This window comes from Zonotrichia leucophrys, chromosome 13, assembly GCF_028769735.1.
Source record: "Zonotrichia leucophrys gambelii isolate GWCS_2022_RI chromosome 13, RI_Zleu_2.0, whole genome shotgun sequence".
NCBI lineage: Eukaryota > Metazoa > Chordata > Aves > Passeriformes > Passerellidae > Zonotrichia > Zonotrichia leucophrys.
In genome coordinates, this window is record NC_088183.1 from 4,686,979 (window position 1) to 4,712,736 (window position 25,758).

Sequence of the window (25,758 nt, forward strand, 5' to 3'; positions counted from 1 at the left end):
TTTAATTTCAGAAACCTTAGGAAGCAATAATAATAATAATCTTTAACCTCTGGCATTGCAGGAGAAGGTACTGCATATTTCCTATCAAAATGAACAGCTTTAATAACCTTCCATTAATATCTATTTATACTGAAGGAAATTATGCAGAAATGACCAAGGGACACAACGTGCTGTGCAGGGCCAACATCACCTTGTGGCTTTATGGGAACTGTTCTTTGAATAAAGGCAAGGCTCTGCCTGCAGAATTCAGCCAATTAATTAGAAACGCCAACACCACAATGGTTACCCCACACTGCCAAAGTTTCTGTAGTTCAGAAAGCTTCAGTGAATTGATCCAGTAGGATTTTTACCCAGGTTTGGATTTGGAGAGGAGCAGAGATGAATTGCCCAAATCTCGTGGCACTGTAAGCTGGGAATAGCCTTTTCCACTGTGCTTCGAGCACAGACCCTTCTGCTCCAGGGGAACAAGAATTGATTATCTGGTATTTAGAGGTCTAGAGGCTTTAGAAAGAAGCAAACAGCAGTTATGAAGGACTTCATTTTTGTCCCCTAAGAGGCTCTGTCAGAAATGTCATTTGTAATTAATCAGAAGTGTATAAACCAGAAAAGATGCTGTTAAAGGCAGTTTTTAACCCAGGGCACTCTGGATTTCAACCTTCGGCTGAAAGCTCAGAACCTGTTCACCAATTCCTGTGTGCTTTCTGGGTGATCCTTCTGGCAGCATTTGAATTTCCCAAATGGTTTATAAAAAAAGCTTCCCTCTAGACAGAGCTCCTCAGTTGATTCTTGTAAGATATCCTGTTTTTCTAAAGAGATTTTTATTGCAATATGAATTTATTACAAACCATTTCACATGCACACATTTTCACTCATACCTTTTGGGTCATATAAGAGAGAATTTAATTTCAGAAGCCTTAGGAAGCAATAATAATCTTTAACCTCTGGCATTGCAGGAGAAGATACTGCATATTTTCTATCAAAATAGACAGCTTTAATAACCTTCCATTAATATCCATTTATATTTATTACTCCTTCATTAAAGTTAAGACAGCAAATCCTTAATAAAAAACCCTTAAATTGACATTTTACTTTACTTCTTTCTCTGTCTTTTAAAATGCTAATACTTAAGGAAGTGGACAGGACATGACATATTTTTATCACTGCCACACACTTCAGCACTAGCAGTGTAAACTCTGTGTCTTGCTTTTTTGCCCTTATTATATCAAATATAAGCAGATTTTCTCTGAGTCCACTGGCAGGGAACATCTCCTTAGAGCAGCACATCCCCTCATTATCCAGCCCTATCAGCTGTTCTCCAGCTCACCAGGAGACCATTTCCTCTCTGCTTTACAACCTCTTTTATGATCCTTGATGGCCTAAGTTTGGGGTTTTTCAGTTTACTTTCCTGCTTGATTCCCTTGTGCCACTCTATAACACGTCCTCAGCCAGCCTTCCTTAATGACATGAAACCAGGCAAGAAGGCAGAGAATGTGTTTTTCTTTTTGTTTTGCAAAAGGCAAAAGATAACTCATGAACTGAGGTCACCTCAACAGAGAGCAGAGAGTTTCAGCTGAGTTTCAGCTGGAGGAAGAATTGCCAGGAGGGTCCCAAATCTCAGCACCCATCCCTGTTTGCCTAAACCAGGGCAAAGCTCCTCTCCTTCTGCACCTACTGCCCCCACACTGAGGGTTTTGCCTCTTTCTTGAGAACTGCATAGTATTCCTGTAGTTTTCAGCTTTCCTCAGGCCACTCATCTGCTTTTGGACTATTACTGGGGTGCAATCCCATTTCTGCTTCCTCATCTCCCGCATGGCCCTGAAGCCACACAGCATCACATGAAGGAAAAGTTTTTAAGGTTTTTTTTAAGGCCTCTTCTATCCAAGGATGCTCTTGTGCAGCTGAAGTGAAACAGGGCATTATTTTCCTTGCCAACAAGGCTGTGTGTGTGTGTTGGAGTGTGCATTTATAGCTCTGGGACAGATGAAATGGTGGCTGCCACTTTGCCTTTCAAATCAGTGCTCCACCTTTAACACGGTGCTTTCACAAGTATGGCCCCAAAAATGCTCCTTTTTTAGTGAGTCACTCCAACACCAGTTCAGCTGGGAAGCAGAGCAGGGACTGCCAGCTTCAGAGCTGTCAGCAGAACCTGGAAAGGAGGCTGTGAAATCTGGAGATGAGAAAAAGGACCCACCTGGCAGCACAAAGGAGCACTTCCATCTCCTCCCTTCACAGGACACAGGGTGTCAGAGGGGTCAGCGACCTCCTCCAGGCAACACTGCTGAGCCCAGGAAGGGCAGGGCAGCCCACAGCTGATGCTCACACACTGATAATGGATTCTTATCACTCTGGATGAAGTAGATACCAGGGGAACAACTATGGACTGTGCAAAGAATGGCCAGGTTTGGCTGCTGGTCATTTTTAGGAAGGGATTCTCATGAGCCACCTGCTGATTCCAAACACCACTCCAGAGCTGGCAGTGACATTCCTTCAGTGTGAACTCAGCAATGCTATTTGGTCAGAAATTATCACAATTCAAGACAGCCAGAGGTGCCCCAATAACCCAGAGGTTAAATCCATACACAAGGGAAGCAAAGCAGTGGCAGTCACCACACATGAAAAAGATAAAATCAATTCATGATGAAAGGACATAGCTACTCCTGCTTGGCCTGAAGAAAGCAACTCTATTCCACATGAAACAAATTCAGAATAAAGATTCTGTAGGCATGGTGAACATTAGTCATTTTTCTTAATAAATATATAAAAAATACTGCTTTCAAAAGGAAGGACCCCACTGTAGTTGTGGATGCATATTTCCCCTCTCTTTAATAAGGTCATGTAGCAGCTATTGATTCCTGACTACTGCCTGAAGTACAATTAGTGTATTTGTAAAAATGTCCTTTTTATTCACAGGGGACTTCTGCAGCTCCAAGTCCCTCACTCAAACTAATAAACATTATTGCTGTGGCCCAGCCAAACCCTCTGGCACCAGCAAAGGGCTGCAGGAAACAAAACCCTGAGGAGCTCCTCACTTGGGCAGTGAAGTGTCTGAACCGTCCTTCCCTATTTTGTACCAGGTTAATGAGAGGTCTGCGTTAAATGCCTCATTCTCAGGAAGCTGGTTGTGCACTGCTGCAGATCAGCAGGTGAAATCCCAGCTGTGGCTCCTGTGCTGGGCTCAGCACAGTGGGAACAGGGAGCTCTGCCTGCAGACAGCTCCCAGGCTCACAGGTGAAGCCTTGGCAGGGAGATATTCCTCCTTAAAAGCAGGTACTGACTGCTGAGTAACGCAGAGATTTTTATTTTGCCTGCTTTGCTCTTCACTTGGGGTTTTAGGAATATGTGATGCACAGCTGGAGAGACATATGAAGGGATAGAGAGAAATATTAAAGAAAACCAGGTATTTTTCTACCCAAAAGCAAACATGGTGCTCAGTGGATTACATTCCTCTCATTTCTTTAAGATAAGAACAGTGTTCAAAGGAAAATCTCCTTCTCTTCTGAGCTATTCAGTCATTTTGAATATGATTACATCCTAAATATCACAGTATTTGCAAAGGATTGGGATCACAGTGATAGGTGAGTAAGGTGCTTTCCTTGCCAGCTTTCTATTTACTTCTGTATTTCATGCTCAATACCCTCAGTACAAATAGCTCTATCTCAAGTACAAATGTTATGATAAAAGAATGGTTTTTGGGCTTTTCACAGAGCGTGACAAATGCAGGATCCCTGAGCAGCAGCACCAACTGATTCCTGCTGCAGCATCTCCTGACTGCCCTAAGGAGCAGCAGCTCCAGCCAGGCTCTGCTGCAAGGAAAACATTGGAAAAAAAAACCCAACAGTTTCTTTGCCCATTTCTCTGGGCAGCTGTCTAATGATTGATTTTAGAGCACTTATGGCTGCAGGTAGCCAATAACCTGCAGACTTTTTTATAGTTGGCATCCCAAAATGGTCCTCAGAGCCTGAAGCCCAGGTGCCAGGGCACAGTGTCACTCCAGAGCATGGCAGTCCTCCTAAAACATTATCAAAATGTAAATGAAAGGCAACATTTCCTATAAACATCTGCATTCCAGAGGCCAAATGGTATTTTCATAATTTTCTGTAAGACCTTCCAAAAATACCACCTCAGAGTAACCCACTCAACAGACACATCATGTTACATGTCACCACATCCCTTTAATCAGTGTGGAGTCAATATTCTGTATTATATGAATAACTAATTAGTTTCACAACTTATTTCCACAGATGTCATTGCAAAATCTATCTGAGGAATGTCATCTGCACTTGAGAGAAGGACAAGCATTGTAATTAAGTATTAAGCCATTTCACCAGTGTGAGTCTGCCATGGAGTGTGAAATGGCTATAATTCACATTTTTAAGACCTTGCATTTATTAGCATCTATTTTCTACTCAAGGTTAGCAGTGTACTGCACAGAGAGTTAAAAAAAGCTAAACAAGCTCACTTTTTTGTTATTCAAATGGATACATCTGCATGTCTGACTGTACAGGTTGGTCACAGGGATGGGGTTTCTCTCAAGTCCCAGAGGATTTCTGGCTCACACACCTCTGTGAGCAGCACTCGAAGGTCAGATGGATGCTCTGATTATGGAGCAAGTGACATTCTGCTGTTGAAAGCTAATGACAAACCTGGGCACAAGGCAGCAAGGCAGGATACAGATCTTGTACACAGCAAAGGAATTCAATCGGAGATAACAGCCAGGACTGACGATTAATATCTCCCAGGAAAAGACTTTGTTTGCATCAGGAAACCCCCACAGAATAAATGCAGGGAGAGAAAGTCCAGGAAGAGTTAAACTGGTCTCTGTCTGGAGCCATTGCTCCAGTTGCAATTGTGCTGCAAACAAGGATATTCCCACTGCTCTCAGTCCCACAGGCAATGCAGTTTGGCAACAATTTCCTGTAGAAATCTGCCCTTTTCTTCCCCATTCTCACTCCTGCTCTCACCTGAAGGGCCACGAAGCTCTGATGGAATGTGCTGGCTCCTGCAGCCCCAGTGCCAGCAGCACAGGGGACAGGGGGGCCTCTGGGAAGACCCCAGCACACTCTTCAGGCTGCTTCACCACCAATTCCAGCTGCTTTGCCTTTTTTCCTGAATTTGTTTTCTACTTCAGCAAGACACCTTCCTGCCAAACCTGCCTTCACCATCCTTTAGTCCTCTGTGAAGAGGATCTGCCAGTGGACAGATGCCATCAGCAGCACTGGGAACAGGGCAGAGCCATGGTTTATCCAGCTGGGATAAGGGAACGGGGCAGAGCCATGGTTTATCCAGCTGGGATAAGGGAACGGGGCAGAGCCATGGTTTATCCAGTTGGTATAAATCAGCACAGCCCCACTAACACCTCTGCATTTCCCTCCTGAGCAGCTCATCCACATTGAGGCTTCACCCACTGAAAACAGGGAAGGAAAGGACACCAAGAGCTAAACCCACCCTTCCTGGTTCTAGGTGTGAAAAGAGAAGACCATCAAGAGAAGGTATGCTGGGGTAAGAAAAAGGAACAACAACCCTCCTCTTCTCCTTTTTGCAAGAGAAATACTTGAACAGATGGAAAGCCCCAGCAATCAACTTCTTCCTTAACTCCAGTCCTTATATCCAGTGGTATAAATACATCTTAATGCACCCAGGAAGCTGTGGAAAGGCTGCTTTTGGCTTGGGAGGGCTGTGACTTGGCTTTATAAGAGACAAACAGGCAGCAGATTTGAAGGGATGTCAATTCCTTCCAAAGGGATTCAAGGACAAAATTCTAAAGCAAAGTGGCTGCAAGATCAGTGTGAATTATGCTCTGGGAAAGTCTCTCCAACAGCAAGAGTTTCAGGAAGCCTCAGCTGCCATGGGAAAATTGTTACATCAGATGTGGGGTCCTCAATCAGAAAAGGAGGTGATGAGGCTTCAAAAGCAACTCACCAAAGGGCACTGAAGTGAGCCTGAAGTTTAGAAACCAGGAACCTGGTGTCTCCTTTTGGTTGTGTATGAATAGGTTTGTGTTGGCTTTAGTGGAGATGGTTGTATACACTCAACCTGTCTGAAAGTACCTGAAAATAGTTATGTTTGTTACAGTGCGAAGGCAAGCTCATCCCAAGGAAAATCTGTTGTCTTTTAAGATGGTAGGACTATCAAAATTATTGCGATTGCACTGGTATAACAGAGAAATAAATTGCATCCCTGCTGGTGAAACAATCAGAAAATAACACCAGCACTGTACAAGGGTTCAGTGGTCATCTCCCTCTTGCTGACACCTCACAGGAACCCACAAGTGTTCACTGTGAAATAAACAGTGTTTCAGTATCATATATTACTCTCTATAAACGACTTTCATTTCTCACCAATTACTTCCTCTTTTATACCATTCATTTTTTTGCATTTCTTCTCATTTTTCTCCTCTTAATCATTATTAATGTAATTGGTTTTAGACAGAAATATTATTTTTGTACCTACTTATCTATGGTGCCTTGTGAAATAGCTGACAGAAACCTTAACTTGGTAAGAATACTGTTTTTCCAAAATGAGTCTTGTTATGTTAGCTCAGCACTGTATTTAAATTGTTTTTTGTTACAATAGGTCTCACTTGGACTATTTGGATAGTTCAGTACTCTACATGGTGAGGTGGAATTGCACTAATAAAATCAAGCAGCAAGCACATTTCATCTGCCATTTCGTGCTTTCAGTGCTTCATAATTAACTTTAGCCAAAAATTACCCCTTTAAGCCCAAGGGATTAATTCTCCCTTAACTATACTTGTGCATTATAGAAAAAACAGTCATCCCCTGGCTTCCTGGCCTTGGATGAGCAATTTACTGCATTTTCAACCTACAATATCTGTAGATGAATTCCAGATGTGTGCTTGCCCCTCATGGAGTGAATTTCATGCTATCTGACTTCTTTTTATTTAACTCTGGGAACAGAAATACCCCAGAGCAGGTTTCCAAGCACGAGCTGGACATTTGTACTGAAGGCAGCTCTGCCCCAACCCCACCCCATCCCCAGCCTCCAGCACCTGGCACTTTAACAGCATCCTCCTGAGACTTTTATCTTCTATTTCATCACCCACCTTTTAATCCCTTCCCCTCCAACTATTTCCTTCTTCCTTATTCACTGGCTAGCCCAGCCTTTATCCCTCACCTCTGCAGAGTGCTGATCTGGTGTTTGATGGACAATTTCTGTTTGCATCTCTGGCATGTATTTGTTTTTTTGGAGGAATGTAAATAGAAAAAGGCAGGTGATTCCTGCCAATGTCAAGGAGAGGTTCTCAAGGCAGCCTCTTGACAAGTTACCTGGGTGCTGCTCAAATAATCCAGTCAGAAAAGGTCATATTGAATTCAACTTTTATACATAAGCAATCACATTACCATATGTCAAAGGCACCAACCTGCTTTAAAAAGCATCAATGCAGATGAATACAAATATTTCTATGTCCAAACAAATCTCCCAAGCCCTCCCCCTAAACTATTTTGGGACAATACCAGATGGCAATGCTAAACATCCCAAGTATTTACAATTAATTTGGATTTGTTTGCTTTCCTTTTTACAGTTTTTGACCAGTTTAGAATCCAACAAACAACAACAAATACATTCAGGAGTCTACAATTACCTTAAATATGTAAAATCATGAAGAAGTTCACTAAAGTAAATCAAAAATTTGTCAACCGTGTCTAGTTTTTTGGTCACTATTAAAGAATATTGTAGAGTCTAGGTAAGAAACATGAGCTGTTAATTACACTCTGAATTAAACAAGACATTAATGAGCTTTGGCATTCCTAGCAGAGTGGACACTGAGCAGGAATATCTCAGGGCTCCTGAGTCTGTCTGCAGCAAAGTCCAGTGCTGGCTCAAACCAGCACAAAAGCAAATCTTGGAGCCTTGAGAAAGGCTCAGCATGTCAGGAAAAGGCTGTGCACATATTCCCACTGGGATTCTCTCCTAAACCACTGCAAAAATGTTTTAAAAAGAACACTGAGCCAAGAGGATCACCAGGATGATGAGAAGCACCTGAAAGAGCAGCTGATTTACCCATAAAGCTGAATGATGAAAACCATTCACAGCCAAAGGGACAGAAAGCCTGGTGAGAACAATGTCCTGTCAGCTGTGGTGGCACACAGGTGTGACTGCAGGCCTTGGGGACAGCAGTGGCACGTCCTGTCTGTCCTGCCAGTCCGTCTGTCCAGGAGAGGAGGAAGGCAAGGAGGACACGCAGCTGATGTGACTGCCAGCTGTGACAGGAGCACTGGTCTCTCCTCTCTTTGTGACAGCTGCCACCTCATTTTGGAATCTAACAAAAGAAGAGGAGTGGGCACTGACAAGAGCAAAGGGAGAAATCCCCAGTGGATCATAATCCTTGCTTTGGGATAAAGATGGAGGCTGGTGGTGCCTGGGGGCACCTGCAGCAGCTGAATGTGCACTTTCCACCTGAGAAGTTCAGCCTAAGCAGGAAAGAAAGCACTATTTATTGCAGAAAAAGGTCTTTTAGAGGCAAGCCAGCTACTGAGGGTGTGATTTCACTGCTGCTTCCCCAGCAATGTGTGACAGCTCAGGGCCCATCTCATCCAGCCCCATTTCACTGCAGCATCTTTGTAAATAGGCAAAAAGGACACCTCATGCACACACTCTGCTATCAAAATAGGAAGGAAGCAAAAAATCTCCCCTCAGAGTGAGATTATTTTCACTCTGTACTGCCCCCAAAAGGCACCGTTTTACCTAAAAAGCAGCCAATGATCCAACATGGAGAGAGAAATGGATGGATCTTGATCTGGGGAGCAGCAGAGCATTTGCTCTTGGAAAACCTTGCTTTCTCTACACACCCTACACCACTGGCTCTTTTCTCCTCAGGATGCTGCAAAAACATTTATTTTTGCCAAGATAAACTTGTCAGAAGCACACAAAGTATTTTAGCACTTTCTGGGACCTTTTTTCCCCCAGCTAAATTCTATTCAATAATTTTCCTTTAAAAAAAATACAAAAACCACAACAGATTTTAAAGGATTTTTTTCACTCAGTTCACTAATTTGAAAGGAAATCAGTTACCTAACAGCTCTCCACATAAAACAAGTGAAACAACAACATGAATTTAAAGTAGATCAAATATACTGAATCAATCCCTTGCATGGATACTGCCATTAATTCATTTCAATTTCATTTAGCTTAATTTGCTTTGGAACAGAAGCATAGTCAATCAGGTTAGAGCTCTTTCAATTCACATTTTTCCCCTCCAATACCACATCCTACACTTACTTGGATTTTTTCCCCCTTTCCCATTTTAGAAAAGCCTTAAATCACCACAAACTTGGACCTAAATCTCACATCTCTTTTGCACTACTCAAGACCTGGTTTTGTAAATTTTGGTTCTTGTAAAAGATTTTGCTGGGGTTTTTTTTGTTGCTTTGTTCTTGTTTTTTGGGGGTGGGTTGTTTGGTTTTGTTTTGGGGTTTTGTTTGTTTGTTTTTGTGGGTTTTTTTAAAATGAAAATGTCAGTAAACATGGGCTATGCCAGAAAGCCTCAGTCACCTGGAGGTCACCTAGAAATCCATTTGCTGGTGCCTTTGCTTGGCTTTTCCAGGGAAATCAAGAGCCTTGCTCCCAGCACTCCCTGCCCTCAGTCTCCTTTCCCCACACCAGCCCCTGCCCTGCCAGCTGCATGTCACAGTGAGTAAACACCACATTTCCTCTTTTTTTAAAGGAAGCAGACCCAAACTGGGAAAACCACGAGGCAGGGTTAAAGTCCCTGCCTGGAGGAAGAGAGCAAACTTTCACAACAAACCCAAGCACACTTCCACTGCTGCTGTCTGACAGATGATGCCCAGAGTGGGAAATGGGAACAATTAGAGGGTTTCCTGGGGGGAACAAAGGTAGAGACACACCCAAGGGAAGGCAGGTGGGATATTCTTCATCTTCCCTGGTGACCTAGCTGGGCCATAACCATCCCTGATATCAGAGCAGGGGATCCATGAGAGGTGCTCTCTCTCAGCCCCTTGCATCTGCAGTAACCCAGCAGTGCTCGTGCTCAACTTCAGCTGGCTCAGGATTGCTCCATCCCCAACCCTTTCCAGCAAAGGAGAGTTGGCAACCCAAGGTTTAAGGACAAAATGTCCTTCTGCCTTTTTATTTTTTTTTAATTGTTTTTATTTTTATATTTCTCTCTCTGTCACTGTTGTATTTTCTGAAAAAAATCCTTTGCCAGGATTGCTCTCCTGGGAAGCTGAGAAGACTCAGGGAAAAAGGAAAACAATATTATGTCATTTGCTTCTCCTGTGTTTTGCTGGAATGTGGTTTGGACTGTGTTTATCCAACACGTGAATTGTTTTGACTTAATGACCAATCACGGTCAGGCTGTGTCATGACCCTGGAAGGAGTGAGGGGTTTTCCATTATTATCCTTTACCCTTCTGTCTGTATCCTTTCTCCATTCTTTAGTATAGTTTTAGTATAGTTTTAGTATAGCATTCTTTAATGTAATACAATATCATAAAATAATAAATTAGCCTTTTAAGAACATGGAATCAGATTCTCAATTCCTCCTCCATCTGAGGAACCCTGCAAATACCAAACTCTCTCCCTCTCTCTCTCTCTTTTTCTAAGGAAGGATAATTTGAGTATTGAGGCAAACCCCTACAGAACTCTTGGTCAGAAATATTAGGAGATTCAGTCAATAATTTTTTAGGCCATATGATTAGTATCTTTCCAGAGGCTAGTCATTCAAGTTAACCTGTAGTGCCACATTTTTTAAAAGTTATTTTTAAGAATGAAGTAAATATAACACCCGGCCTTAGGTCGAGGGCAGAGCTGTTTATTCCCCCATGGCACGATGCTGTCAGCAGTGGCACCTCTGCAAGTGCCAGCAGTTACACATGTGCACAGCTGTGCCCTGGGTAGGTCAGGGAGGGTTTGCAATTCTGCAAGTCAGATAATGCTGGAGAGCATTATCCTTTTGCCTGCTGCTACTCCCTGTGATCCAGCACAGCCTTCAGCACCTCCCTGCACAACCAAGAAAAGATTATTCTATTTTTTTTCCCGAATGCTGAGCCCAGGGTATGCAGAGCACATTGCAGAGCAGAAATGCTGCTCTCATGACCTGTGATTGCCTTTAGTTTGGTCATATCACATGTAAATATGGCAGGTCCCTTCTCTTCCACGGCATCCTCTCTTGTGATGCCTTCCAAAGACATTCCCAAGCTCTTATGCAAAAGCAGAAATGATGCCCAGCAGTAAGCACAACTCCAACAAGGCTCCACTGAGTTACCATTAAACCATATTCCAAAGTTTACCTTAGTTCCTTGAAGGGGTCTGCCCTGACATTGGGAGTTTCTATAGATTTAGGGAACACTGTGCCTTCTGCTCCTGAAATCACAAAACAAAACAGAAGACAAATTGTAAGCATTATGAGCTGTTATCAGGGGAGTGATTGTCAAATCATACCTAGGTGCAATTTAACCCATTGCCTGACCCCATGTCTTTCTTGCACATCCCTTCTGTCCCCAGAAAAGCCAGACCTTGTTTATCTGCAATGGGTTGCCTTGATTGCACGTGGGGTTTGCTTGTAATCTGCACTTCTGGCTGGAAAAGCAGGTGCTTGCACCCTGACTTGGGGAGAGTCTGCTGACTCAGCTGATGCAGGGAGCTTGGGAAAGACCCTTTGCTAACCAGGCATCAAATCCAGCTGCATCTCTCATGGAAGAACATGGATGCATGTCATGATATTTCTTTCACTGGGCTCTCAGAGATGCTCAAGGGAGAAAAGCAGATTCTGACTGGATCCCTGCAAGCCCCTCTCCAGTCAGGCTGTGCTCCTGCCTGGACAAAAGGAGGGAGGTGCAGCCTCAAGCAGGGCAGCACAAGCAGACCCTGCCCCAGTCCCAGCCTGGCCACCAGTTCAATGTCTGAGCCAGAAATTATTTAACTTCTGCTCATTCCCTCCTCTCTCAGAGACAATGGGGAAGCTGCACTGCCCCATTTGCTGACTGGCTGTAGACTGCTGGGTACTATAAACACCTTGTCTAAGCTCCAGACCCCTGCAATCCTCTTCATGGCCACCTGCACAGCCCAGCTGGGCCATTTCACCCAGCCATCCCTGAACTGGGTCCATATTCTGTGACCAACGCTGCTCTCTCTTCTCTAGAAAAATGTGCTCTCCTCACATCACTGCTGTGAGCCAAAGCCCTGCCACCCTCTGCCAACCCTTTCCACTGACTGTTCTCATTTAAAATGTGCACCTAAGCTGAAATGGTCCCATTTCATCTTTCAGCCACTGAACCTTCTCCAGTCCTTGTGTGCCAACCAGCCTTGCATGAGGAGACTTTCGTCAGACACTGATGGTGACCCAACTCCCCCAGCCTGCTCTGATTCTCTGAGAAGTTCTGAACTTTCTGAATCAATCACTGTGAAGCAAATCCTCTGGACTTCTCACTGCTTTATTTTTCCTGAACCTGTTCTACTTTAAAATATCTGTTGGAGCACAGGAGTCCCCAGGTGCTGTCACTGACTCTCTGCTGCAGAACATCACGTTCCTGCTCCCACTGAAACTCCCAATTAAAACACAGCTGAGAGTGGCACTAACTGCTTCACACCGAGTGTATGCACTAGAAATTAATGTTCCTGTTCTCCAAGATACAGCTGCCAAGCCAATGAGCAAGTACGACCTATATTCTTAAATTCAGACCTGTGGTCTTGCCTTCAGACACACTGTGAACAATTAGTCACTCTTTACCTGCAGTCATCACAGCATTTTCAGTGTCAGCATGCAGACAGCACTGGTGGCATTTTTTTATTTCTTTAGATTTTAGTCTGATAAAGTTATTGGTGCAAACTACAGACCCTGATGGAAACTTTTACATGTACAGTTTTAGAGCACTCCTAACACATGCTAACTGTTCCCTGTGAGCAGTTTGAAAGTCATCATTACAGAATAACAGATGTTCTGAGATGGTCCAAAATGTGTCAAGACAACATCCTGCTGTAACTGCTGCCATAAGTGAGAAACACCTACAACTGCAGTATGACTCCACTTTCTTTGCACTGTAATAAATTAACTAAGCTGTCCCAATGTGCAAAAGAAAAAAAAAATCAGAATGAAAACAAGCACTCTAACATTTATAAAAAAACTACCCAACTCTTTTTAACCCAGAAAAAACCAAAGTAAACTGAAAGATGATAAAAGCAGCCTAAAGTTTGAAGGTTTATACTTGGGGATTGAAGTTGATCCTATGGCACAATACAGATACTGAGCTTTTAACTTTACTATAAGCTTTCATTGTTACAAGTTGTCATAAGCAGCTGTAACTTGCCAACCATGAAGGTTGTTACTATCAGATCTGTCCTCTCTCAACAGTTTCCAAATGATTTAAATCTCTGCTTTATCCAACACAATTGCCTTGGCTCTTGGCTTTGCAATGAAATGTAGCAAAACATCCAGCCTGCACTTATCTGCATAATAGAACAGTGATTTTTGAGGGAAGGAGGATGAAGAGGTGCAGCTGAGATGCACCCAGATATCCTTGTACCCTTTCCACCCACATGGCTTAAATGGTGACTTTATGCTGGGCATTTTAATTTATTTTTAGACACCTTAAGTTGGATACTCAAGTCATGCAAACTCAAAATAACTACTTGCCTTTAACCAGAAGTGCCTGCAGAATAAGGAGAAACTTTAACTTATTCCTAAACTTGGGGTTTTCCAGGCTTTCATTTTTTAGATTAAGTTCAGGAAGCAACTTTGGAAACAAGGCCAATGAAAACCCCAATGCAGTCATTTCAAGGAAGTTGAAAATGAAAGAGCTGGTTATTTGTTCTTCCATTTTCTTGTTTTCTCTTCCTACACAGCTCTCAAATCCCCTTTTCCTGCCAGATCCATTAAAAGTCCCTCATGCACTGGGAACAGGAATGAGATTTCCAAACCCTTCTGTTTCTCTCCTTTGATCTGAATTTGAAGTGAATGCTACCTGCCTTGATAAGGCTTTCTGCCTTGCCTGTATAATTCATATTCTCCTTTAATAACACAGAATCTCCCAAAGGGTCACCTGTCTGTGTCACTGAGCGGGACTCCAGCCACGAGGGGATGCTGAGGGACCAGGACTGAGACATCCCTCCCTTGGCTCTGGCTGTCAGCAGCTCAGGGCCCCTTGAACTGGCAGAGAAAATTTATCAGAAACAATGATAACCTTCCCTCACCTCCCCTAATCCTTGTCCTAAGCGTCCCCTTTCTGTAGCAGGGGGCTGATGGATGAATTAAACACTCTGCGGAACTTCTCCCTGTGGTTTCACCCCACTGCCTGAGGATTTCACTAAAGAACCACCCTCTTCTTTCTGTGCTATTGGGAATTTTCTGGGCCCCAATCATGTCCCCTCCCTCCAGCTCCTTCAACTCTACACTGGAGAGTCTCAATCTCTGCCTGGGGGATCAGCAGCTCATGAGAGGAAAAACTGCCTTGGACTAATTCAGCTCCACTGGATATTTGTGTCAAAGTTTGGCTTTTGGCCACTGTGGAAGTCCCCAGCCAGGCTCTGACAGCAGCAGTGTTGGATGGGGTTGAAAGTGAAGGCTGGAGGAAGTGACCTCATTTAGTGGTTTTAGAATCACAGAATCATTGATGCTGGAAAAGACTCTGAAGATCATGGAATCCAACTGTGACTCAAGGCTTTGGCAAAAAAAGGAAGGAAAGTTTGAGGGAAATGTGCTGTTGTCACTGAATTGGGCTATTCCAGCTCTGCTGAGGGAAACTGGGATGTTATGGAGTAACAAATGATTGAAAATATTAAGTCCAAGGTCGTGTGCTTAGAAAGTAGTAAAAATTTCTTCTACATGTTAAATGTTTCCAAGATATAATATCTCTGGATAAAAGCTGAATTCTGCTCCTGATTTATGGGAGTGGGACAGACTCAAAGGGAAGGCAAACACAACATTAAACTGAAAGGCAAGAATAAAGTCTAATAGGAACATACACACAAAAAAATGAAACCACATTGTTTTAAGAATCTTCAGTGAATCCCCAAACTATTGTGTGCCCCCCTGCTCATCCCCAGAGAGGAAAAACTGCCATGACTGCACAAACAGAAATCTGTCTGTCCTACAAAAGAAGCCTGGAAGGAGTTGGCTGTGCAGCTGAGCAGCAAGGTGTGCTCAGGAAGGATCCTCATGCTGTGCACAAACCCATCAGGAGGGTAAATAACACCAAGGGAAAAGAACACTGGCCCTAAGCCAATGTTTATATGGGAGCCAGTGCTTATTTGAGTAGCAGTAAACTGGTCCTGAGTATATCTGGGAAGGAAAATGAGGATTTTCTAGCCAAAAGAGGAGCTACAATGGGAGCAGCTTTTCAGTTACATGGGTCAGACAATATGACAGATCTGAGAAATTCCTGACTGGAAGATTTGGTGTCCCAGAACCAAGGGACAATATTTTCAGGACCAGCAATTTTCTTCTAGTCTTGCATTCTTCTAGTCTTATTTTCACTGTCCTCTACCTGAGAAATGATGGGTTTTGGCAAATGGTATTAACAAACAGCTCCAACAGTTCAAGAATCAGCTGCTACAATCTCCTTTTTCAGTCAAAGCTGCTCTAGCCCTCTTCCTCTTTTACTGAGTATAAAGCAAATGTAACCTACATTTATTATTGTACAACACAGTTTCTGCTTCCTGAATTATCAGTTATTAAAACATTTTCTATCTGCCACAAAGACACATACAGAAAATTTCTATTTCATTGCAAAGTACTAATTTTTTTTTTTTATCATATGAGACTCTGCTGCTGCTGAGGGTAACTTATGTGCTATCAGCCAAAGACAGAAGAAAACCATAATATCATTAGGATTTAAACACACTGTACTGTACATCCCTAGGCAATAAATTATTCTTTCTCACAGTATTATATCAGAGAGGCTTCTATTATACTGATTCCCTCTTCTGACACTGTGTAATTTACCACCGATAAATGTTCATAAACAGTTTGACTGAAAAATCCATAAAGCCATTTCAGCTTTATTTTAAGTCCCATTTAATGTCCCTCAAAGATGATTTCATCAATGTGTTTCCATTAGCTGGTTCTCTGCCCAATAACTTAATTCCATACAATCAGTCAGGAACTTATACAGCATATGACAGGATCAACCTGAAGTATTTTGAATCACCATAAAGATTCACTCAGAGAGTATTTTGGGGTTTTTTGGCTTTTGCCCCCTTGCAGTGCATAAGGTGTGGGGTGTCAAAGACCCCTGTATGTGCTCACTTCATTCAAGAACAAAAATCAGGAGTCTAATGGCAAGAGAACATTTCCAGTCCAGTTTTAGGGTTTGAAAACTGAGGAGCACCAACGCCCCAGGAAAGAAGCAAATCTCAGCTGGAAGGGGCATCTCAACCAGCAACAGCTCCAACCAGAGGAACACAGGAATCTGTGCTCAGCTTTTCCAGCTGCCTCCTGCTGTCCCAAGTGCCTGAGCTGCATGTCACTGTCCTGGCACCTTCCCTGGTGCCAGCTGGGACCCAGCACTGTGCCAAGACACTGCACAAACCCTGCTCTGGGCCTCCCCTGCTCTCTGCTGGGACAGAGAGAAGAACCTCACACTGCAAAGAGGTTATTTTAGACTAATAATTGATGATGCTGCTGTCAGGGGTAGGTGACAATTAGCTGAGCAGCTCTTGGGGATGAGCAGAATGCAGGGAGACATCAGGTTTCCACTCAGGTGCAGACACACCTGGTCAGCTATTCCCCACTTCCCTTTTTCTTTTCGTTTCTCTCCCACTCTGTATTTTTTCTGGTGATAATTACAGACCTGCAGCACACCTTTAGTGTTGTATATCACTGCTTCCAAATTGAAGTGGGGGTCTCAGAGGCCCTGTGATGAACCTGGTGATTAAGTTTGCCTTAGTGCATCTTGTCTTTAATGTCTGCAGGACTGTGCAAATGAAGGGGGAAGGAGAAGGATCCGCTGTGATTTTTTCTAGCTGGAGTCAAGAGGCAATGCATAGTGTGCTGTTGCTCTCCATAAACTACTTTTATTCCCACTATTATTGATCAGGACACATTCAGCAATTTGTTCATGAAAACACCCATCTGAGGAGTTCTCTCCTCTGCAGGTCTCATCAGGATAATATGTGACAGTCTCAGAAAGTGTGTGCAAACAGATGCCCAGGAAGTAAATCCAATACAATGCAGGTAAAAATTATTTGTGACTGCTTCTTCTAATTCCAAGCTTTAAAAGCCTTATTCATCCTTAATTTATGTTTTTAAATGGGTGAGCATGGTAATTGCTGTTGCTCCCCTTGAATCCCATTAAATCTGAAATCAATAAGAGCTCTATTTCAGGGTCCAATAATAGCCTGGTTAGGTTAAGCCAGTGCATTGAACAAAAGCCATGAAGCTTCATTCAAGTTTCTTTCCAGGATCCTATAAAAACAGCTCATTGCAAAGGTCTGCCTGTCTTCCTTTTTTGTCTAAGTGTTGGGCAGCTGTTCTTTTAAGGGCAATCAAAAATTCCTGAATAATGAGGGCAATAATGAGATCATGTGCCGCATCAACAAAGTGTTTATAATAAAAAATGTAATATAATTTTTTAAAAATGGATTCCATTTCTTATTACAGATTATTTTTAGCCCCTGATCTTGGCACTGCATGCACACAGGGACTGAGCCAAGCCTTAGGCACTGGGCTGGGGCTGGGTTAGGCCAGACAGGAGCTCCTTGTGACTCCAGCCCTGCTGGGTGGAGGAGAAAAAATTCTCTGTCTCAGAGTCCCAAGGAATCAATGGAGCCTGGGGTTTAAGCTGGAAAACTTGCAAACAATGAGATGAGCTGCAAGCCCAGAGAGGAGCAAGTGGGTCATTAGTGATGTATGTGCCTGCAGTCACACCATCTCCAGCAGCCTCCCTGGCACAGCTCATTTGTCTGACAACACAAAGGGAAGAACAGAGCAGAGCAGACAGGCTCACACCCAAACTGAGAACAGACGCAGGAAAAAAGGTTGCTACGGCTTATGCTGACCTCCAGATATTTCCTTCTTGACTAGTTTTGGGGTCCTTCAACACTTTTCCTGCAGCTCAACAATAGCAATGTCATCACTGAATTCCTTTGAAGCTCCTCTCAACATTCTTGTGCAAACTTGCAAAGGAACTCAGGGGAGCACCTGAAGTGGGAATACACAGTGGAAATTTATCATCGAGAATATTGTGTGAGCTTCAAACAGATCAGCTGGGGAGGACACTTAGGAAATAAAATATAAATCTGCCACACTTTTAAACTTGATTTCGGTGTTTGGTAAGTGTACAGTATGTTTCTTTCATAATCCTTGTGACATTTAATCAATATTAATCTGATGGTGGATGATTCCTCTCTTTCCTTAAACAGGATTAAGGGAACACAATCTGAACACACATTTCAGCCTGGACTCGAAGCCTATACACTTTACATAAATGCTATCCTTTCAGCCTGGAATGTACTTTAAGTAAAAGCAAACACAAAGAAAACTCCTCAGTATCTCTCTCTCCCAACACAGCTTGTTCTTGCCAATAAAAAGACAAATTTGCAATCTGGGTGAGTGGATTTTGGAAAAGGAGAGCAATCTAAGTTGGATTTGCCATTAAAAAGGATGGAAAACAGCATTGCACCTATTGCCCTTAAAGCATGGGAGCTATCAGAAGTATTAATTCAAGAATTGGTGATTTAAATTTCTCCCCTTGCAGAATGGGAGAAATACTTTATTTGAAAGAAAACATCCAACAGTTGCATCTCAACCTCTGGGGGAAAAAAAACAAAACCACCCTAAACCCACCCAATTCAACTAAATCAGGTTTCTTTTCTATATAGTTTTAAAATTCTCTGCCAATGCTGATTACAGGTTAAATCACTTTGTGACCCCTGCTTCTTCATGGATACAGCAACAGCACGATTCCTAGCTGAGAGGAAAAAAAAACCAAAAAAACTTGTGGCTTTAACCACTGAGAGTAAACATGTGCTTTTGCCCTCCTCTACTCCTTAATTTTGCTGAACATAATTTTTTTCCATAATCACAGCTCCGCAACGAGCTCAAAGAAATCTGCTCTGTCACAACTGAGAACTAAAGACAGTGGGGGCAGTTTCCAGCCTGGTAGTGCCAGTGTAAACCCTGCTGCCTTCATTTGCCAGCACATTTCCCTGCTCCCCTTGTTTCATTCCCCATCCCTTCCCTGCAGCCCAGCTTGGCAATTGCTCCAGGACTGCATTAGTGCTGCTGCCTCACTACCTGTGGGCAGGGAGCTCTGAGCACTGCAGCTGCTGCCCAGAGAAGCTCATGCATCTCCAGCAAAAGGTCAAATGCCTGTCCCAGCTGGCTGGGGCTCGTTCCATCCCTGGCTGAGAGCACAGAGGAGCTCAGGAGCAGCCCAAGCAAGCTGGAGCTCATTTGCAACTGGGTGAATTGGGAAAGGGCTGTGGCCAAGCTGATGGTGCAGTTTGGTGCAGAGCCACAGCAAGGCATCCCAGTGAGGTGCCCCAGAGAATTTCCTGTCCTTTGGGTTAAAGGCACCTTCCCCTCCTCTGCCTTTGTAAAGGAAAAGGATTAGAGTAGGAAAATGTCTCAGTTTTATAAGACATGAGTATTGCAGCACCATGGCTCCTTTTACAACGCCACTCACAGACCTCTAACAAGGACATGTTTGTCAGGGCAATGCCCAAAATCCACGCTACAAATTTTGAAGCTTGGCATTTACCCTCAGGCATAAAGCTGCAGCAGACTCACTGGTGAGACCAGAAAGCTCCATTTCTTCTCTGGGTCAGGCCTGATTTCAACACTTGGCTACCAGAGTTGTTCCCTCTGCCACAAACACATCAGCAAAATGCCATTTGGAAATCATAATGGCTGCTGTAAAGGGCAACCATGCATGTTCTGATCCATAAATAATCACTGCTGAAGAAGGGTACATGCTGTAAAAATGGGTGGTAATTCCTGGAAACTGTTAAATTTCTAGCTTACCCCACCCTCTGAAATGACTGATACCAGTCAAATACCTCTGTGGATTATTTAATGAAATGTAACTACTCTTGCCGTCATTAAAGTTATCCTGCTGTAACCACTGCAGCAAGTAAAGGCTGAAAAGGACGTGCCAAGAAGTCCCTAAAAGTTTAATATGGAGGAAATGTGAGCAAAGTTCCCTAACCAGGCTGGCACTGCAGCCACAGCTCTGCAGGGCTCCAGATCAAGCTGATAATGGAACCCTGAACATGTTTGTAGATGCAAAGCTTAGGGCAGCTGGGGCAGCTTACACAGATGTGTCAGCTCAGTAACATCCACATTAAATCCTGCTCTCCTCTTGAACAAAGAGAAGGATATTATTGCAAAGGCTTTTTTAACCCTTCCATGAGGAACAGGACACAGCACCTTGTGTTCCACAAATGCAGAGCAGGCCCCCGACAGCAGCCCCAATATTGTCATATAAAAGAGCTCTCTCCAGTCACAGAATGACAGAATGATTTGCCCTGGAATGGACATTAAAGGTCATTTTGTTTCACTCCCTTGCCACAGGCAGGGACATCTTCCCCTAGACCAGGTTGCTCTGAGCTCCATCCAACCCACAGTTTCTCTGGGCAACCCATTCCTGTGCCTCACCACCCTCACAGTACCCCATTTTTAATGATATCTAATCTAAATCTAACTTCTTTCAGTTTAAAGCCATTCCTCTTCCTCCATCACTGCTTGCTCTTGTAAATAGCCACACACTCCTGGACCACACTGCTTTTATTGTTGGTGTTCCTCCACTAAATCCTCTCAATTCCTTAATAAACAGCTCATAAATAAAATGCTGGAAATGTGCCTTGGATTTAATTACTCCAAACTTATTAATAAACTAGCAATAACCTTTCAACAGCTGATTCCTCTTTCCAGGTGCATTCCCAGGCAGCTGGAGAGAAACGTGAACAAAAAAATGTTCCCAAACTAACAGTCCTAAAAGTCTAACCTGTGGTCAGCACTGACATGCTCCACATGGTTCAGTGCCCAAAGGGTGCTGGCTACAGTGGAAAAGAAGCTACAAGGTAGAAATGGAGCTACTTGCTAATTATTTGACAGGAGAGCAAGGAAAGATTGGTGAGATCAAAGGTGCTTTTAAACCAGCCATGGTGTTGGGGTGGCTCACACTGCTCCTGCAGTCTGTATTCTGGGAGATGAAAAGCATCCTACCCCACTCTAAATGCAGCTATTTTAGTCAGGGTTTGCCACAGGAGAAGGCTTTAGCCAAATCTTTATCATTCGGCTCCATTAGAAGAAAAGCTTCTGCCATGCTAATCCAAATGTGTGAGAGACATTTTCTGGGGGGTGGGAGCAATCCCTGTATTGTTCTGTTGTAGAGAAGGGGCCCTGTGGGGTTGTGATTAATCCTATCCTTGCTGGAAAGCAAAACAGTAATTTTAACAGTGGTGAAAAAGCTTGGTAGATTTGTAAGGGGACAACATCCAGCCCATGCAATCCCACCTCCCACACAAACCCAGGCACTGCCAGACTCCTGTAAGCTGCAGAAGTGTGGCTTTTGTGGCATTATCTCAGCTCACTGCAATGCATGTGGATTCCCATCAACATTTAGTCTTCAAAAAAACCTGGTTAAATCCATCATAAATATTAAACACCAGAGCATAGTGGCAAGTTTCCCTGAAAACAAACTTCAAAAAATAATCTCAAATAAAAAAGATGTCAAGGCCCCTGGGAGAACTGACACTGGCATGTCATCAGATGTTGTCTTATAAGGCTAAATTAAGCATCTGACCAGAGTTTAATTTCTGTAAAAACTCATGCTAATTTAAATTGCTTTAGATTTAATTAAAAATGCCTTTCTATAGAGATAATAATGTAACTCTGTTAATTAGTATCAAGTGGCATCTAGAGGGCATATTTAAAAACTAATCTGGAGAATAAATAGAGCTAATTAACAGTCAGAATAATGCTTTATGATTGTCTTTTATTTATAAATGCTATAACGTTCAATAAGCTATTAAATGAAATTGTAATTAATATATATCAAAGTTATTTTTAATACTCTTTTAACTAAAGAGCATTTCTTACTCCCTGTTTTTCAGATGGGCTGGACACGTTTCATTTCTGGAGGGAGGGAAGGAGGGAGTCAGGATGAGGCAGCAAATACAAATTCAATTAGGAGCAGCTCATTTATCTGCCCTGCAAGGGTCTGAGCGAGGAGCCCTGGGGGCTCCAGCCAGGTGTGAGTGGGCTCTGTGTCCCTGGGGTTTGCCCAAAGCTCTGCTGGCCACGGCAGGGGCTGCCAGGGAAGGGCTGCACATCACCCCACACACCCCAGGGGCAGAGAAGGGGCAGATTTTGCCTCCAGAAATCCAAGCCTTGAAAGGCAGAGCTGAGGTTCTGGGGAAGGAGAGCAGCTCTGAGGTTGCTATGGGATCTTTCAAAACACTATGGGGTGCTCCAGTTCCATTTGGGGAGGAGAGGGATGCTAAGAGTGAGAAGGTGCTCCCATCCCATCCCATCCCATCCCATCCCATCCCATCCCATCCCATCCCATCCCATCCCATCCCATCCCATCCCATCCCATCCCATCCCATCCGCACACGAGCGCTGGCAGAAGAGCTCAGAAGTGAAAGGGCAGAGTGGAGTCGCTGCAGGGCTCAGTTTTTATAGGTTTTTTGCAGGCAAACACAAGCTCCCTCAGGGTTATCTGCACCCAGGCAGTGCTGAGTTCCCAACTTGAGCAGGGCAGAGGGGATTTTTTGTGTCTGCACAAGGTTGTGTCAGTGTTACCAGGGCTCAGATCTGCCCTTCCCCTCAGACAGAAGCTCCTGCCATCCTCCTATGATGACAGCTTTGACTGGATTTACTATATAAAAAAAAAATCACTGAAATTACATCATACATGAAAAGCAGAGGTGGCCAGCTCTGTCTCTCTGTGTCCTTTAATGCTCATAAATCAGAAATAACTCCCCAAAATACAAATCAAATAAAAAGCACTTTCATATGGAAATCTGCACTGCCCGTGCTGCGTGGTTTTTTGAAGCACCATCAAATACATCCTATGTCCTACTTGCATTTGTTTTTAATCTATAATTCTGTGTATTCTTCCCCTTTTTTATCCCTTGCTAATGTTGAAAAACCCTCTAGATACCCAGAGCAGGGTTCATTTCAAAACAGCAGAGCACCTCTTTTTTCAGGACAAGGATTCAGCATCGGTTTGTAGCACAAACCTCCAGAAAAAAACTTTGGAGTCTGTACAAAGAAAAGAGTTATTGTCTCTGGCAATATTCAAAGCTGGCCACAAGAACTGCTGCTCTGACCTCTGTGGGATGACTTTCATGCCAGGTTGTTGACACACACTTGCCTCTACAAGAAGTATTTGTTCAGTAATAACAAGAACAAGTTCAAATTATTTACATGGCCTAGATGGGTGTCAGCAGACACATTCCAGCAGCACCTGAGAGCCCAAACACCAGAGGAATGATCAAAGGGATTTGTCTGTGTGCTGCAACTCGGACTGGCCTTCAGAGCAGACAAAAACACTGCAAGAAACACGAACATATGGTGTAACACTCCCCAGCATGGCAAACAGCCACGGCAAACACTTTCCGAGATAAAATTAGATTGGGGAAGCAAAGCTGGAGAAAAACAAAGCCAAGAATGAACTCAGAAAGCATTTCAGCTCAAGGTCATTGGAATACTTGCTATGTAACATCACCAGTAGCATGATTTAATTTTTTTCTTTTCTGATAGATCTGCAAAAGTCAAACCAACCTCGAGAAACACTCAGTTACAGGTAAAAATCAAAGTGCACTACAGTGATCAGCAGATTTTTGATGCCGTTTAGTCTGGAGACTAAAACAAAGCAGTACCTCAAAATAGCTATCAAAATTAATTCCTGGTTTCTTCAAAGTACAGAGGAATTTAAGAGCAATTTTTTTAAAGTATGTAATCTGAAAAGGAGTAATTGCAGCTTGTAAGAAGGTTCTGTATTTTTTTTTTAAATCAACAATGTAAATCTCTTTTAAGGCCTCCAAGAAAACACTTAAAAACTGTTGCTTCCTGACTTCATCTACCCTGCAAAAATTAGCTCTGAAAGGTGCAGTGTGCAGGGAGCTTTGCTGGAGAACATGGATTGTTACAAATGTCCCCAACTCTGGAGCACCACAAGAATTCTGATTGCGCCCCTTTGAGGTTCTAAGCCAACAAAGATACTCTTAATTTTGTGAAGGTCAACATTTATTCTGTGAAGCCCACCTAACCTTTTACAGCTGGTGACTGAACCAGTCCAGTGTGTAACAACAGTGATGGGCAGAGAGCTCCACCCCCCCTGCCCACAATCAGGAACCATCCAGAACAGCAGGACGTCAGGCAGCAAAAAATGTTAAGGCTTGGATACCAAATCCCATTTATATTACACATAATATACTATCAAATAGCTAGAAATTATAATAAAAAAATAATAAAAAATACTATCTACATCTATATATAATTCCAAGCTCCTTATTGATCTGTTTTTACAAGAGAAGTAAGGAACAGTTTGGAATGAAAAGATGCATCTAAAACAAGTCACTATTTAACAGATATTGGTGCCTCCATAGAGACCAGCAGCACTGCTGGGTGACTGTGAGCAACACTGAGCTACCCACTATGTGGTCCTGTGTGAAAACATTCCTGACCAAATCCCAGACTAACCAAAGAGCATGGCTTGAACTGGGGAGCACAAAAATTCAACTTCCAGACAGTTAATTTTATATAACTATCAAATAAGTTTCAATATTTCCAATTGCCACAACTGTTTTGTTTCCCCAATTAATGACAAAAAAAAAATCCAAATAAACAAGAAAGAACTCCTACATCCCAAACCCAGAGTGTTTCCCAGTTTTCATTAGGAAATACCATTTATTCCTACTTTATTAGGAATAAATCCTGGCAGGCAGCAGAGCTGGGGAGGCAGATCCTCCTGGTGTTTGTTTCAGAATAAAGGAGGAGCTGGTGACATTGCTGGCACCAAAACCATGAACCCTGAGGTTCCCTTTGCACAGTGACTGCAGACATGGGCACATCCCTGGGGCAATCCCTCACTGTCCTCCACCCCAGATCCAAGAAATAAAAGTTATTCAGGTTCCAAAACTGGTTTTAAAGCTATTTCACTCGGCCAGACAAACCACTTCCAGGGGAGTTTTTAATGGAGGGGAAAGAACAAATGTGCAGGTTAAGAAAGCCCTCACACAGAAACTCCTGGCCTTTATCTGCTTGGAGAAGATTCAAAGCCATAAAGACAGCACAAAGTTTTATCTCCAAAAGAAGTTTTCAGCAAGTGGGAAGGAAAGTCAGGCAAAACTTTACTCAGATTTGAAGAGGTGCATATTAAAACTGTGGCTTAAGGAACAATCTCTTACCTAGAACTCTCAATCTCTCTGCTCCAACCACCACTTCGTTGTCATCTGCAGAAAACAGCAATTTTCCAGAGAGGGTTTTCACCTCAAATTTTTGGCTGTGTGCTTCCACTGCTTGGGGACCTGGGGGGAAGAAGCTTTACTTTAGGGAAAAGTGTAAGAAAATCACACACTAGCTTCATACATTCAATAAACCCATTTTCTGAGTAATAACAGCTCAACAAATTGCATCAGAGACACCAAACAGAGAGGCTTTTTAGATCTTATTAGGAAAGGGCAGTTTTCTACCCAAGTAACAACTGCTCAACTGTTTCTACTTATGCTTTTCTAATGCTTATGTGTGCCATAAAATCACCATTGAACTCGGGATAGCTGGGATATTTTTACAAAAAGACAGACCTATAGGTGAAACAGCAATGAACAAATC

General features: G+C 43.1%; 1 protein-coding gene across 16 annotated transcripts in view; it reads right to left on the reverse strand.

Annotated features, from left to right (window-relative positions):
* Positions 1–25,758, reverse strand: part of SGCD (sarcoglycan delta) — a 492,080-nt gene that overhangs the window by 27,565 nt on the left and 438,757 nt on the right. For 15 of the 16 annotated variants that reach the window (XM_064724715.1, XM_064724711.1, XM_064724714.1 and 12 more), the window contains 2 exons: positions 25,335–25,454; positions 11,270–11,342 (listed from right to left, as the gene is read on the reverse strand). In XM_064724715.1, the coding sequence (XP_064580785.1) occupies positions 11,270–11,342; positions 25,335–25,454 (193 nt within the window). Of the gene's footprint in view, positions 1–7,566; positions 8,282–11,269; positions 11,343–25,334; positions 25,455–25,758 lie in introns of those variants that run through there. The other variant, XM_064724712.1, reaches the window with a different exon arrangement.